The following is a 15010-nucleotide window of genomic DNA, read 5'->3' on the forward strand; positions in this document are numbered from 1 at the left end:
GAAAAAAAGAAGTAGCAGATCACTACAAGGTCACAACAGGTCGCGACTCGCTAATCTTGTAGATCTGCAATTTTTTTCACTATTTGCTAATGTTGCTAAAGAAAATAAGTTGTTACTGTATTTACCCGTCGGTTGAGCAGACTAGACTGGCTGTGGGGAAGCTGATGATTGAAGTTGAGAATCCACACAGCCATGTTGGCGTTGGTGTCAAGGTCGTTGAAGATGCAATACACTGTCACATTCTCCCCTGCCTTCACCACCACCTTCTCTGGGATGTAGCTCACAGCTGAGGAAAAAAATTAAAAATAAACATGATTCTTATCTTTACCATTTAAGTAAACACTGTACATGTACACCAAAAATGGTCCCCGACAGCATAATCAGAGCAAATATCGGGCAGTGTGTACGAGCCATAAGTGAATTCATACAAAAAGGAAGCCTAACAGAGGGATCAGCATAGGGCAACCGCTAGAGGGGACTGCGTGCGAAGTGCCGTACTGGCAAACCGCTTTCGGTAAAAACATCCTTTCAGTTCACGGCTGTTCAATCTGGAATGACCTACCTCTGACAATAAGAGATTGTCCGTCATTTCCATCCTTTAAGTACAATCTAAAAAAAATGGTTACTCGACAACCAAACCTGTGACCATGTATAGTCTAATTATAGTCTAGTGCACCTTGACAGCGTAATGAGCGTATCCTATATTACTTGAAAGCAATACTGCACCTTATGCACAGGTTACTTTAGCTATAAATCCATATTGCCCTTAAAAAACGCTAAATTATATAGATGCACTTTACACCTTTGTACTTTCCTTGTGTATGTATGTTTTAATGCTTTGTTTCCTAATGTAAGGTGCTGTTTGCTTGTTTTTATGTGGGGACTGCGGATGAGAATTAGCATTTTTGCTAAATCCGGTGTATTTACATTGCATTTATGTAATGTCCATTAATATGCACTGTCCCATCTAAATAAACAAATACAGTAAAGTAAAGTAAAACGTAGCCAACGACTTTACATAACTTGACATACACAGGCTCTGTAGGCGTTTTTCTCGGATTGCTTCATACCGAGAACTGAGAAACCGCATGTTGTTGAAGTGAAAGTGAGTGGGTGTTAGGTTAAACAATGTTGATCCAGATGAAAGAATAATACTTCATTATCCTGCAGAGCTTTTACCGCAACCTCAGCTATCAAGGTATGGTAGTACATTCTGGTGTCTTGGTTTGTTTAAGAAGCTACGTGTGTAAGGTGTGGCGGCCCGACGGCCCGTCTATCAACATGTCTGTCTGACATGTCTGACGTGCTTACTTGCGTTCTGTTTTTTAAGGCAGGTACAGTAGATGATGAGTTCATGGTCTTCAACTGGGCTGTGTGCCCTTTTGGTTTAGTTGGTTGTTTCTCACCAATATTTCTATCTCACAATTGATCACTCATCCAATGCCTGACTTACTGACTTTATGCACATCATTCAATTCTAGTTTATATAATCTACACTAAACTATTCGTTACTGTGTGGACTTCTTCCATCTTGTTTCAACCTTTAACAAGCAGTCGTAACAACTGTGAACATACTTAGTGTGTTGTAAATCTTAGATTAGAACCGGTTTTGGTACACTAGACCAAGTTTTGAGGCACAGCCCAGTTGATTGGGGTTGGTTTATGTTTGGTTGGCATTTGTTTGTGTTTACAACAGATTGGAGGAGTGATTGTTGCTGGGTACACTGGGACAGGGAGTTACCAATCATCCGACAATGATGATTTTTTAGTGCTTGTGATGTACAATCGTGGGTATGATTACGGCCAAGTGGTTTAGCCAACTTGGCAGAAACTATGCTTCCTCATCAGGGGGACTCGTTGATTTGTTCTTTTTTGGGTGGTTTCTTTTTGTATGTATTCCGTGTGGTTAGTAGCAGTACCAGCCATAGCATTGGCTTGGGCCTTTAAGGGCACAGTCACACAACGCTTCCTCCACATTGGTGAACTTTGACCGGGCATCAACCAATAGGAAAGAAGTACCGTACCGTGGTTTGACCTCACGTGGCAGGTATTACTTCAGTGAGCCAACCACACCAACATAAGTCAAACAAACTACACACCAGAAAACGGGCAGTGCCAACGAGTCACGACCCACAAGATAACATGGGATATTGACACGTCTGATGCCACCAGTGTGACTGGTTGAGTGGTTCTCAACCACTGCTGGACCCCCTCAAGGGCCTTTGACCTTCCATAGTCCATCCTGATTGGCCAATTCCGAACATTGCTGACGCACATTACCCCATTACCTGACCTGGAGGAGACCTGTGCTAGGAGCACTTATTCCTCATCATACATTTCTATCTCACCATAATTGCTCACTAATCCAACACTCTCCCTCCTTACACTGACTTACTGACGCCACATATCATTCAAGAGCTGGTTATTTATTTAGTTTATTTCTAATAAAGTCTGGACAGAACTATTCTTTACTAGACTCTCCACTTAATTGCAACTCTTAATGAGCACTCATAACACAGGCATGTACTGTCTGTCCGTGCACTGGGAAGCTCACCTCCATCAAATGAGTCAAAATCAACCCCCACCTCAGTGTGTGCGTTGCTGTGTCCTCATTAAATTCTTAACCTCTGAAACAATTACTCATCATGAGAAACATACACAAATGTATCAGCTTGCTGCACCACAATGACTCAAACGGAATACAGTACTTACTCAACACTTTACATGGTATGGTAGATTACAAATAACATTAAAATGTAAAAGTTACCTGTGGCAATATCCTTTATTTAAATTAGGCTAATTATGACTGGCCTCTGATTCAGACCTTATGGATCTTTGCCCTACTGGAATTAGTTCTTTGTGAATGGCTAAAGCAAATGACCGCTGGATGGCTGGGGCCAGTTTTATCGTTTAGCATTGACATACCATTAAATATACCTGAGAGATAATGAAGGTCAATGGGTGAATCCTACACAGTCATAAATAATGGAACGCCTCGTCTCTGGACGTAGTATAGAAAACTAGAAAAGTGTGCTGTGCTCTTATTTCTAATAATAGCTGGCTCTGGGTATAGTTTTTACGGATCTATAATTGGACATAACCTGTAGGTATAGTAGAAAAAAATTGTTTATAAAAAAGAATGGGATCATCATCATGATCAGGATTCCAGGGAAAACATTTTTGGTTGCACGACCTAATACCTATGGTTCAACATTATGGGTGGAGGTTGTTCCATGGCTTACTGGGAGTGTGAGTGGGAGTACTGATCAGTCTCGCAGTGTCTGAGATTAGCTACTCAAAGCTTCACCAACAGATAGGGTCAAAAACGTAATGGGTCTTTAAATCGGCCCCTGGCCGTTCCGTCCTAAAAAGATACAATGTACACTTTGTACAGATAGCATGTTGACAGTTGCAATGTACTAGCCGGAAGGCTAAACAAATTAATGAATGCCTTATAATGCCAAATCCATTAACATATTTTTTATTATGACACTAAATTGAAGGCTATAATTTTAAGGGGATCCATTGAATGACAGAAGGCAGCTGTGATTCATTCCATTGTCAGTCTACTATGTTGGTTGAGCAATCTAAAGGTCATGAAGGCTTGCCGGTGATGAAAGAACTCTAATCAGGTAAATAATTAGGTTGATGTAGCCTACAAGTGTTGTCTGTTTAAGTGCAAAGAGAAGGCCACATTCATTCATCACCTCCCAATGTATGAATGAATGAACCATTGTAAAGCGCTTTGAGCACTTGGAAAAGTGCTATAAAAATGCAATTCATTAACATAGCCCGCATGTTACAAGACCAAGATAATACATCCCCCCCTTTGACTTAATAACTTACTTGTTCACTAAAATTATACGACAGATGAGTTAAATATTCGGTAACACTTTATATTAAGGTCGCCTTTATAATGCATTATAAGCTAATTTATAATGCATTATAATGTGCTTACAAGGCATTATAACACTCGTTATAAATGTTTGTAATCATGTATAACAACTTATAACCACGTTTATAACATATTATAAGTGCTGGTCATAATGCATTATTATGCTCAGTGGAATAGCACATTATAACTATTATAACTTAGGTGGTTATGAAGGCACATAGAGAAGTGCTGTAATGTCTGTGTCACGATGCATTATAAACAATGTGTATTAAATGGAATAATGTCTTATAAACATCAATAATATGATATAGCAGGACTTTGAGACCTTTAAGTAAAGTGGAAACATTCTTTATGATTATTAGCAGTTCTATCATTTTATAATATCGTCCCTATAGCATGACTTTGTGACCTTTAAGTAAAGACATCATTCCCTTTAATAACCACCTAAATTATAATATGCTGCTCCACTGAGCATAATAATGCATTATGACCAGCACTTATAATAAGTTGTTATACATGATTATAAACATTTATAACGAGTGTTAAAATGCCTTATAAGCACATTATAAAGACAACCTTAATATAAAGTGTTACCAAATATTCTTCTGTCATCTGAAATAATTATATTTACCCCAGTGACACTACACAGTAGGTGTACTGTAAATTGATGTGCACTTCTTTCTAACACCTTGATTTTAAAATGTCACTCACAATTAGAGCATCCATTACAGAGAAGCAGAGACAATGCTGATTTCCTGGATGAAAAGCAGAATTGCTGTCTAACTCCTGAGGGATTATAATTCTAGTTATTTTAACTACTGTATTATCCAGCTCATTCTAATACCGTAATTACCCAGTATATGGACATACAGTACAATGGAATTGGTTAATACTGACTCTAGACAAACAATTATAATGTAGCATATATAATGATAGTACCAGTAAGACGCGCAAACGCGGGAAGCGAACGCAGCTGAGACCCTGCAGATCATGTCTGTCTGTCTGTCTGTCTGTCTGTCCCGCTGTTACTGTATATGTGGACCTGGCCCCTTTTGTGCCCATATATGGAGCTGAGTGGACCTGGCCCCCTTTTGTGCCCATATATGGAGCTGAGTGATTGCTGATGCAACACACTCCATATTTGGATAGCGGGACAGACACACGGACACACAGACAGACAGACAGACATGATCTGCTAGGTCTCATAGTAAGTGCTCACTGCGTTCGCAATCACTGCGTTCGCAATCACACACCATGTAAAATGGTGGAGGTCTGGCAAAGAGAAAGCTCTGTGGAAATACGAAGATGACTGTTAAAATGGTCTTCTCAGGAGAAAAAAGTTTACAACCTTTATTTACAACCTTTGTTGTAAATAAATTGTAACATTGTATTTGCACAAAATAAATCCTTGGAATGGAATGGGTAAGCACATGAAGGTTGTTCTTCTTACTGTCAAGGTAGATATGATAGGGCTGGCTCCAGTCACTCCAGACGCCAGGCTGACCAGGACCTGAGCAGCGAGCCTGACCAGGACCTGAGCAGCGAGCCTGAAGGGTGTAGTTCAGCCTGGGCTTCAGGTCCAGAGGCACGCTGGATTCACCCGACACATACACAAACTGTGGAAAGCAGAGAAATTAACACACACACAAGACAGTTTTATTACTTTACTAAGGCAATTAAGCAAGGTTCCACGAGGGCATGTTCACACAACATTTTTCCCTCCAATGCCTATTTTTACCTACAATTCTACATTGGGATCCAGCCACAATAAGACACTAAGGAGGCAGCCGTTCTTTTAAAAGCGATGCACTTGGCTACTTATTTGGCAGAGTGGAGAGCTTTCTGTCAATGAAAATGCTGCTCAGGATGCGGGCAATTTCCCAAAACACCACCAAGTATGGAGACAGACGAAGTGAAGTTACCTGATAAATAAGCATCTCCAAAGCCAAATCTAAGCAGCCTCCTCCTCACCATGGTTAATAAAATAAAATAGAAAGCGTACATACAGTGTGTGTGGTTATGGATTGAGTCGCTAGGGCCACAAGTCAAATCAGTTGCACTTGCTGTCTGCAATGTGCGTGGGACATGTTTTTCATGCTGGCAAGAAATGCTCTCCATGTTTTCCACTTAGAAAACACTACTGGGGAACAATGCCTTAATCAATATCTATCACTGAACATCACCTACATTTAAAGTTGTGATTAGTGTAGTTCTAATGAAAAGTTCTGATAGCAATCTGGCAACTGCTATTACAGTTTTTACTCCTATAGTGACATTACAAAGCAAACTGTAAACAAGCCATGCTGAATGAATAGATCCTGCGAGGAAATTACTTCAGCTGCTAGTGGGAAAGCAAACATTGAACATTTGCCCACACAGACAAAGGGCTGGCATCACAAGAATTGCACTGGCCAACTCAGGGCAATAAATCTTGCCGTGCGTGCCACTGCGTGTCAAAATGAAGGTAACTTGTGTGGAATCCCTCAATACCACAATAATGATATCAAGCAAGATATTAGCACACACAGTGATAGTATACCTCTGTGACATCAGTTCTTTCTTAGAAATTAATCTGGAGTAAAATGATTGTTTTTTCAAAAGCATGCAACCCTTTTCCACTTTAATTTATTCTGCCAGTATTCTTCTCTGTACATCTGCTACAGGTATGTTACTCATAGTCAGAAGCAGGGCTATTGTGATTAGCCTGAGTGCTCCTTGTTCCTTTGCTTAATATAGAAATATTAAAGACGTCATAAAATGGTGTACTTTAGCTGTCTTCTGAGTCAGTCCTGACATTCGCTCATCCCCTGGTTCACGGTTTTGTTTCCCCATTCGGAATTCCCAAGACTTGCGTAATATTGCGGCATACAGTATACAAATTGTGGTACAAAAATAAACAAACTGTACCAGCAATATTGTCAGGGAGGTGGCCATGTATCGTCACTCATATTTGATACAGTTTGTTTCTGGCGAAAATGTTATTCATTCGGCTGTGGTAACATTTGTGTTTTCTTGCCGTTAGTTGATGCTTCATATCCATATGAGTCAAACCGCCAGGCTCATTTGTTTATTTTTATAACACAGTAATTATATTCTGCAATATTAAACACATCTATGGAGGGGGTTGGTTGACCAATCACTGTGTGGGTCAATGGACTCCACACACTGCACTGATCAGAGAGCACAGCGAAGCTGTAGCAGGCAGAGAGACAACGTTAGAGTAGAACAATGCTAGTGGCACATTTATGCGTTGCATTGCTTATTTCTCACCTCCAATGTTTTCAGACATTTATTATAATGTTCTGTTTAGTTTAAGACGAGTAATGCACTGTCTGGCCGTCATCTTGCATTAGATAAAGAATGTAGCAGTCAAGAGTGTCTGCCTAATTAAAACCAGGTGCGAGTGTAGGAACATGAGCTATGGGAATCAAACAGGTGAATGAAATGATTGCTTTATATTCATTCAGTACGTTTGCATTTACAGGAGGTAATTAAAAATCGACTTTTGAATACACAAAAATTGATTTCCATTTGTTTGGCATCTAATGATAGTTATGTCCTCATTATGACCACAGGTATGCACAGTGAAGCCTTGACTACCATTGACACATTGGCATATAGATGGATTTGAACATTTCAAATCCAGCACACAGACCGCCATTGACGTATATATATACTGTACACACGTCATTTGTGTTATTGTGGAAACAGATTTTACAATAATATATAATGCAACCAAGGAGTAAACATAATGTATTTGATTGCTATACCCTCCCCAATGCTTTGACTGTACAGTAGCCACACAAAATGACTTATGAAGTTGAACATTACTAACACTAGTCCTTACCCGTTTGAATATATGAACACCCACAGTGTGGGTAATCCCTAATCCGATTTAATAGACCATATTATCGATGTATGCATTTTGAGGTGTACTCAGACAGACAGACAGACAGACAGACAGACAGACCGACCCTTAATTATACGTAGGTAAATTATAGGTAGATGTATAAATATCAGTACACATATAGAGGTGCAGGGCTACAATACTTGCTCTAACCCATTTTCATGGGCCACTTATGAGAGTGAATACTAATGTAAGTATTAAGTACTGTATGTGGTGTTTGTCACTCAGTGAGTGCAGGTTACCTGCCAGACTGGAGTGCTGTTGGAATTGTATCGGACCTCACAGCTTAGTTGGCCGGTGCCAAACTGTGTGAGGGCAGTCCAGTTCAAAAACAGCTGGCCTTCAATCGTCTGAGCATGTGTCAAATTTATAGGAGGACTTGGTTTCACTGTAAAATGCAAGAACATAAAAAGTATTACCCCTCAGACAGTATAATACTACCCATTTATCTAGGTAATTTCCTATTTGTGATAACAAATGACATTTGATATTTTTAATTTCAACCCGGAGCAGAGTTGATGTAAAATGTACTGTAATGTATAATTCAGTTTCTGTGCTTGCCAATTTATGTAATTTCCTTTGGTCCTTCCAGCTTTAAATCCTGTAGGGCTACTGATAACAAGGCCACAAATCCACAAATCTCCATTTTTGTCGCCGCCGTCACCCGTGACCCGCAAGTCAGCCGCTGCCCAAAAATTACAAGTATAGGATCTTGCTCTGTCCCTAAATGGTATTTTGGTCCAGCGTCACCCGCTATCTATTATGCCCGTATAGACATCTATAATCAGCTGAAGTGAGTGCCTATCACTTCCTTGTGTCCGTTGTGTTTATATATGTCTAGTCAAAGAAGTTATTTGACTGAAGTGGTGCCAGCCATTGTGCGCGATTCCATTTGCTTGTTCAGTTTCATCACCTCATAGCACAGCAAATGGGGTTTAATCCGATTTCCCGAAATTTCATTTTCGCTTTATACCGTTTCGTAGAGAGGGCCTACATGCACGATCTATATACCAAATGAAAGCTTGAATGGCACAGTGATTGGTTTAATTATTGTAACGCCCAAACCACACCTATGCATAATGTAACGGGTAACGGAGGTGTTTTAGGGATTTAGACAGGTAACCAAAATACCAACTTTAGTGGGGGAACACCCCTTCCCCACTGCTAAATCCCCAAATACTGTATTTAGAAAGCTAATACTAAAATTGAGCCATAAGTTCCTATTTATCTGTATCACAATTATAACTTGTTTTAAAATCACTGCTGTTGGATGTGCAAAAAATGCACAAAGGAAGCTACAGTGTGCAGAGCTACCTTTATCATGTCTGCCTTTGGTCCAGCACCTGCCTAAAATGGTCTTTGGACATGTGTGTGAGACCCCTATGTAGCGTTTGATCTCAAAGCATGGCATGACACACACACACACACACACACAGTCTCACACACACACACACACACACACACACACACACACACACACACACACACACACAGTCTCACACACACACACACACACACACACACACACACACACACACACACACACACACACACACACACACACACACACACACACACACACACACACAGTACTCTGATGATGTCTCCACTTGACAACTGAATGAGACATTCGATAATTCATGAGGCTGTAATTAATTGAGGAACTTTATATTATGTTAATTGACGTGGACAAAGATTAATAGGACACTTGGCAGAGGTAAAGTGACCAATTCAATCTAGATGTGTGGAGACCTTTAGAGTCCTCAAATCCATAACAAGCAGGCAAACAAAATAAAGAGAAGATTTCTTTTGTTTTTTAGTCAAAGGTTTCATTTTTGATGTCTTCCTTTTATGTTGTGAACAAAGACCTTGGTGAGGTTTGTTTTGCATATTGCAGGGGCTTTCAAATGAGAGGACCCACATTTCTCAGAAATAAAACCCTCTACTGGTTTATTAAACTAGATACTACAAAGGCAATTTAACCTCCCCCGAAGTAATCTCGGCTGTTTCTACAATGTGTATAAAAGATAAAGAATTAAAGATAAAGCAATAGCTCTCTCTCTCTCTCTCTCTCTCTCTTACCAGGATTGGGAGGAACATGGAGCAGGACTGGAGGAGCCATGACATTAGAGATGTTGACATTTAGCACAGCGATGAAGCCTGTCACACCACTGAGAGTGATGGAGCACACCACGGAATCCTCTCCCACACAGACAACAGGATTGTCAGACCCACCATCTCCAGCCTTCATTTCTGGGTCCTCTTCATGGGATCTGGGGGAACACACACGGCGGGCTTGTCACGATGTGGACATTTTACTTTACGATGAAAGGGCCTTTCAAACGCGAAGCGATATAACGCGCCTATACGCAAGCGTATTTACGTGAGTGCGGTCCCATGAATTTGTTGCTCGCGTGCTCGTTTCGTGCACGCGACTCACCAGTCCTGGATTCAGTTTAGCTTTTTTTTACACTTGCGTTGTCGCGCCCCTCTTCAACTTTGATCCAGGCAACAACGTGTGTGTTCCTCGCTTCCCGTTTGAAAGGCCCTTAATTGTCATACAAATAATTGCTAATTGCTAACGGTTTAAGATTAATTATGGAGATAAGCATGAATTTAGTGTACATTAGATCATATGTTCACAGGCAAAATAATCAAAGTTGTCATAGAATTAAATACAATTCTGGTGCGCTTGGAAGCGTTCCGAGACCCCCGTTTTTTGGAATTCGAATGAACCTTCACATCTGCCCAAACAAAGCGCACTTTCCGACAATAAGTTCCAGGATTCGTTTTAATCACAGTAAAACTTAACATCGTCGTGTGAATGTGCCCTAAGTGACATTTAGCAAATATCTAATGCCGGAGAAGACAAAACCATCACGTGTGACTGAATGTCTGTTATCAAAATGTCTGTTAAATCAGCTGTGGACAGATAGGCTTATCTATTCTTAACCTGTAATATTTACTGTGTAAACAGAGTCTTGAAAAGGTTGCCATTCAGATCACACACACACGTCACATGATCTCATACACACACACACACACACACACACACACACACACACACACACACACACACACACACACACACACACACACACACACACACACACACACACACACACACACACACACACACACACACACACACATCCTCTCAGAACCTAACTACCCACCACTTTACTCTCTGAAGAAAAGCAAGCGAGACATAACAAGCAGGATGAAAGGAGAGACTCTTGAAAAACAGACTAGACTCGTACTCACACCAAGCGATGTAAACTCACTGCCAACCTGTGAGCTTCCGACGTGCCTGTCGTTCGGGTGTGAGACTTGAGATCACATATTAAATTTTCACACTTTTCATCAATTCTGCACAGGCTGTCCAAGCAGGCATCTGCAACAGAATAAAGTTGCATGATTAGTTACCGGTAGTACCAACAGCAGTAGAAACTGTATCATTTATTTATACAGGACATCAATTATTACAGCTAGTAGAGGTCCTATTAGGATGCCCATGCGATGCTACCTTGTTGGAAAGGTGGACTATATCTATAGCTGTGAACACTGTACTGCATCTATAGCTGCATGAGACCACTGTACTGCATTTATAGATCACTGTACTGTATCTGTAGGTGTCCTCCACTCAACCACTGTACTACTGCATACTGTAGACCATAGACAAATGATATGTCCATACAAGCTCCCAAGTGAAACAAAGGGCAAATTAAGCTCCTTCCTCCTCCTGACCTATACTTACACTATAGCCGATCTACAAGCTCACAACGTGTCAATGTAGATTGGCTATTTGAAGTATTTTTAAATGATTTTACTTGTAATGTAATGTAATATTACAATTATACCCTTGGTCACTACTTATATTTCTTTATTATTTTTCTCCTCATTTTTTAATTAAAGGTTTAAATAAACTTAGAAGAATATATTGTATCTACAAAGGAGATCCATGCCTATTGCCTATGCTGAATGAAATTACCCTGTGTCATTCTTAGAAGCTTAGAGCACGTGTGGGCGCTGGTGTGCAGGTGTTACACAACGCTGAAAGCTCACACATCCATCTAAATGCCACAGAGAGACATCAGCGGGGACAGAACAGCCCTTTACCTTTCCCAGTTAATTATCATTGCCTAGACCTGGCCCAGAGGGCTTCAGATAACGACATTGATTAGGATCTCAAAAATCGATCCAACAAACCAATCTTCCACAACACCAAAACCAGTCTCAATTCTGTCACCTGCACCACTGCCCCCATGCTAACTGAGAATGAACAAGCAGTTTAAAACAATGCCTCGCTTTAAACAACCTCAATGTTGTGTTTTAAATTAAATACTTGGGGAACATTCACCAAATATGTTTTAAACGGGAAAAGCGGTCGGAGTACAGCTGCAAGTCTATTTGTCTAAGACTAGAGGGTTTAAGTGGTTAAACAACTCTCTCTTGTTTTCCCCTCCTTCCAGCTTTGCTTTCAGACAGATCAAACAAAGGGATCTTTCCTACCTAGGGAGCAGAAGTAACATTTGTGACTGGTCTTGGATTTTAGTGACAAACAGAATGGGACAGCCTCATTACTAGTTGGTCACAGCTGGCGACTAAAAATGGTGTATGGGTCCAAAGGAACTGGTCCCAATATATTCAGTGGTGTTTCTGATGATGAAAAATGAAGTAGGTTACCTTGAGCATATTCTCATTCGTAATAGTGTTAATGTGTATACATTTGAGGTAAGTCACAACATAGTCACAGCACATTACATCATGCCATCAGACACCATAATTTCAGAGGCAGGACCCTAACTCATATGAGTCACATCTTCCCTTTACAGATACAAAATAAGTCATAGGCCTAATAGCAGTTCTTTAGTCACTGCACAGGAGTAGAATCTTACGCAGAACATGAGGAAGGGAGTAATGATTAAATTGCATTTAATACATTGTCTGCGCTCTAACGTTATACGGTCAGCACCATTATGACAGACAGACCAATTGCTCAGGGTTGCTTTCCTTCCTTCAGACAAATCAAAAACAATCACCTTTTGTTCTACCTAAGGAGCAGGAGTAAGACTGCCACTGGTCTTGGATTTTAGTGATAAGCAGAATGGGACAAATAATTAGTTGGCCACAGCTGGAGACTAAAAATGGCATTATGGGTCCAAAGGAACTGGTCCCAATATATTCAGTGGTGTCTCTGGTGGTCAAAATGTATACGTTACAGAGCATTCTGATTTCTGATAGGCTGTAATTAGTATTTAAATTTTACTTCAAGGGTACATAATGTCAAATATTAATATCTAAAGAGAGCAGTCACGTCAAAGAAAAACAGAAGTCATTGGACATACCTCCGCTGGGCACATTTATATGAAGTTGGGATGAACTTGTTGAGCTGCTAAACTTGCAGTGGAGGGATAGTAGATGGTCTGATTCAGACTCATTTTTCACAGACCCCATTGAGGATCTGCCCTGTTCCTCCTCCTTGATGGGGTGGGCTGTTGATAAGTCACAGCACAGCACATCATGCCATGGGAGGTCCAGAGAGCCCCCCTTCTTTGGCACCAAAGACAACGCACCTAAGACAAAAAGAATGTCTCACAGGAATCACAGAGTAACAAAACAAAAACAAAAAACTTTCTTAGATGGTGTGTCCAATCAAGGACTACCTGACTATTTGAATTTATTTGGCACCTTTTGATATGGCAATAATAATCTTTTCAGGATTTAACATGAATTCTTTTTTTTATTTTTACATCTTAACACTTATTGTACTCTCACGCCCACATGGACTTACAGGACACACCATATCATTGCTTCAATATTGCATTGTGTACAAGAAACAGATTTGTTTTGTTGTTATTCCATTTTTCTTTTTTCTTTTACACAAACAAAACATTCTGCCTTATTTCCCACGCCCTGCATAAAAAGTCTGCCAAAGCAAAAATACCTTTCCTAAAACAAAATTCCAGTTTTTCATAGTCCTCCAACCACTACAAGCGGGAATGCCTATGTGTGGGTGATATTTATTGACTCAAACACCACTCAAGAATGTTCTTCTAGGTTTGACAGTATAGTATGTACTGCACCTAGCTCTGGTCCAGTGCTTGCCCTGTGGGAGTCCCTTCCGCAGCTCTCTAGCAACTTTCTCACTCCCGTGCAAGGGTTTACAATTCCCAGCAAATAAACAAAACAACGTAACTACTCACCGACACAAAGTCTGCCAGACCTTGGTAAAAGTCTATTCTCGAAGCTGGGAAGCGTCTCAGGTCCCCAGCTTCTCTCTAAAATGCACTATTTTAGTCATTAAATAAAATGAATCCAACCAGATCGGCACAGGCAAAACCCGGCAATGCCGTAGAAGAAATGACTCTGTCTGGTACATTCAGGGTACATTGCATTTGTAAGAGCCATTTGAGCCACCATATTGTTTTCCATGATTCCTGGCAATCAATCTATGTTGCCATGGTTACAGGGAGGGAGGGTATTTAACCCTGGCCCTAATCAGGCACAGGTGTTGCCAGTGGCAGAGGTAAACCAGTTTTTGACTGTGTTCATGAGGGCTGGTGATCTGTATCCTGTGCGTTTGAAGATTTATGTTATGTTTATTTGGTATGATAAAGTATAGGACACTTTTGGACATCAGTTATTTTGATCATATGTCTGAACTTCCTCCTGCGGTTTGCAGAGGGATCTAGTAGCAAAACGAAACAAGCTGTCCAAGGTCAAAGATATTGTTGCACTGTCTGAGCAATATGTAAATGAGGCAAAACAATGCATTTTGCTAATTTATGAGTGTGCACAGAGGCGCAACACTGACCGAACGCTAGGGGGGGATATAGAGCGGCGCCGCCGAAAAATCCGTCCCCCCCGTCCCCCCCACCACCCTAGGGGAGGGGGGGATGGGGGGGTCTAACCACCAAAACGTGGGGTTATGGTTAGGGTCGGACTACAGAGAGGTTGTTCCAGTGACTCAATGCACATACAAAACTGCTTTGGCACAGTTGTTATTATTATTATTATGAATTACCTGGCAGTGGCTGTGATTCCTCCTCCTCCCATGTGTCTCAAAACGTAAAAGTTTAACCACATTATCAGCAGCGCCTATAACAGGTCAAAACTCACTGACCATCTGTAAGTCAGCCTATTCTATATAAAATGTACAACACCTGGGCAGTTTTCAGGAGAGCAGACTGGGTTCGCATGTTTTA

At 40.7% G+C, this 15010-nt stretch overlaps 1 protein-coding gene across 4 annotated transcripts in view; it reads right to left on the reverse strand.

Moving 5' to 3' along the window:
• The window catches only part of lepr (leptin receptor), a 56513-nt gene that overhangs the window by 18265 nt on the left and 23238 nt on the right, over positions 1 to 15010 (reverse strand). For all 4 annotated transcript variants that reach the window (XM_080771136.1, XM_080771135.1, XM_080771137.1 and 1 more), the window contains 6 exons: positions 13151 to 13378; positions 11067 to 11196; positions 9885 to 10075; positions 8045 to 8190; positions 5346 to 5511; positions 126 to 286 (listed from right to left, as the gene is read on the reverse strand). In XM_080771136.1, coding sequence (XP_080627262.1) covers positions 126 to 286; positions 5346 to 5511; positions 8045 to 8190; positions 9885 to 10075; positions 11067 to 11196; positions 13151 to 13378 — 1022 coding nt within the window. The remainder of the gene's footprint in view (positions 1 to 125; positions 287 to 5345; positions 5512 to 8044; positions 8191 to 9884; positions 10076 to 11066; positions 11197 to 13150; positions 13379 to 15010) is intronic.

This window comes from Protomyctophum bolini (genome assembly GCF_963924005.1).
Source record: "Protomyctophum bolini genome assembly, chromosome: 8".
Taxonomy (NCBI): domain Eukaryota; kingdom Metazoa; phylum Chordata; class Actinopteri; order Myctophiformes; family Myctophidae; genus Protomyctophum; species Protomyctophum bolini.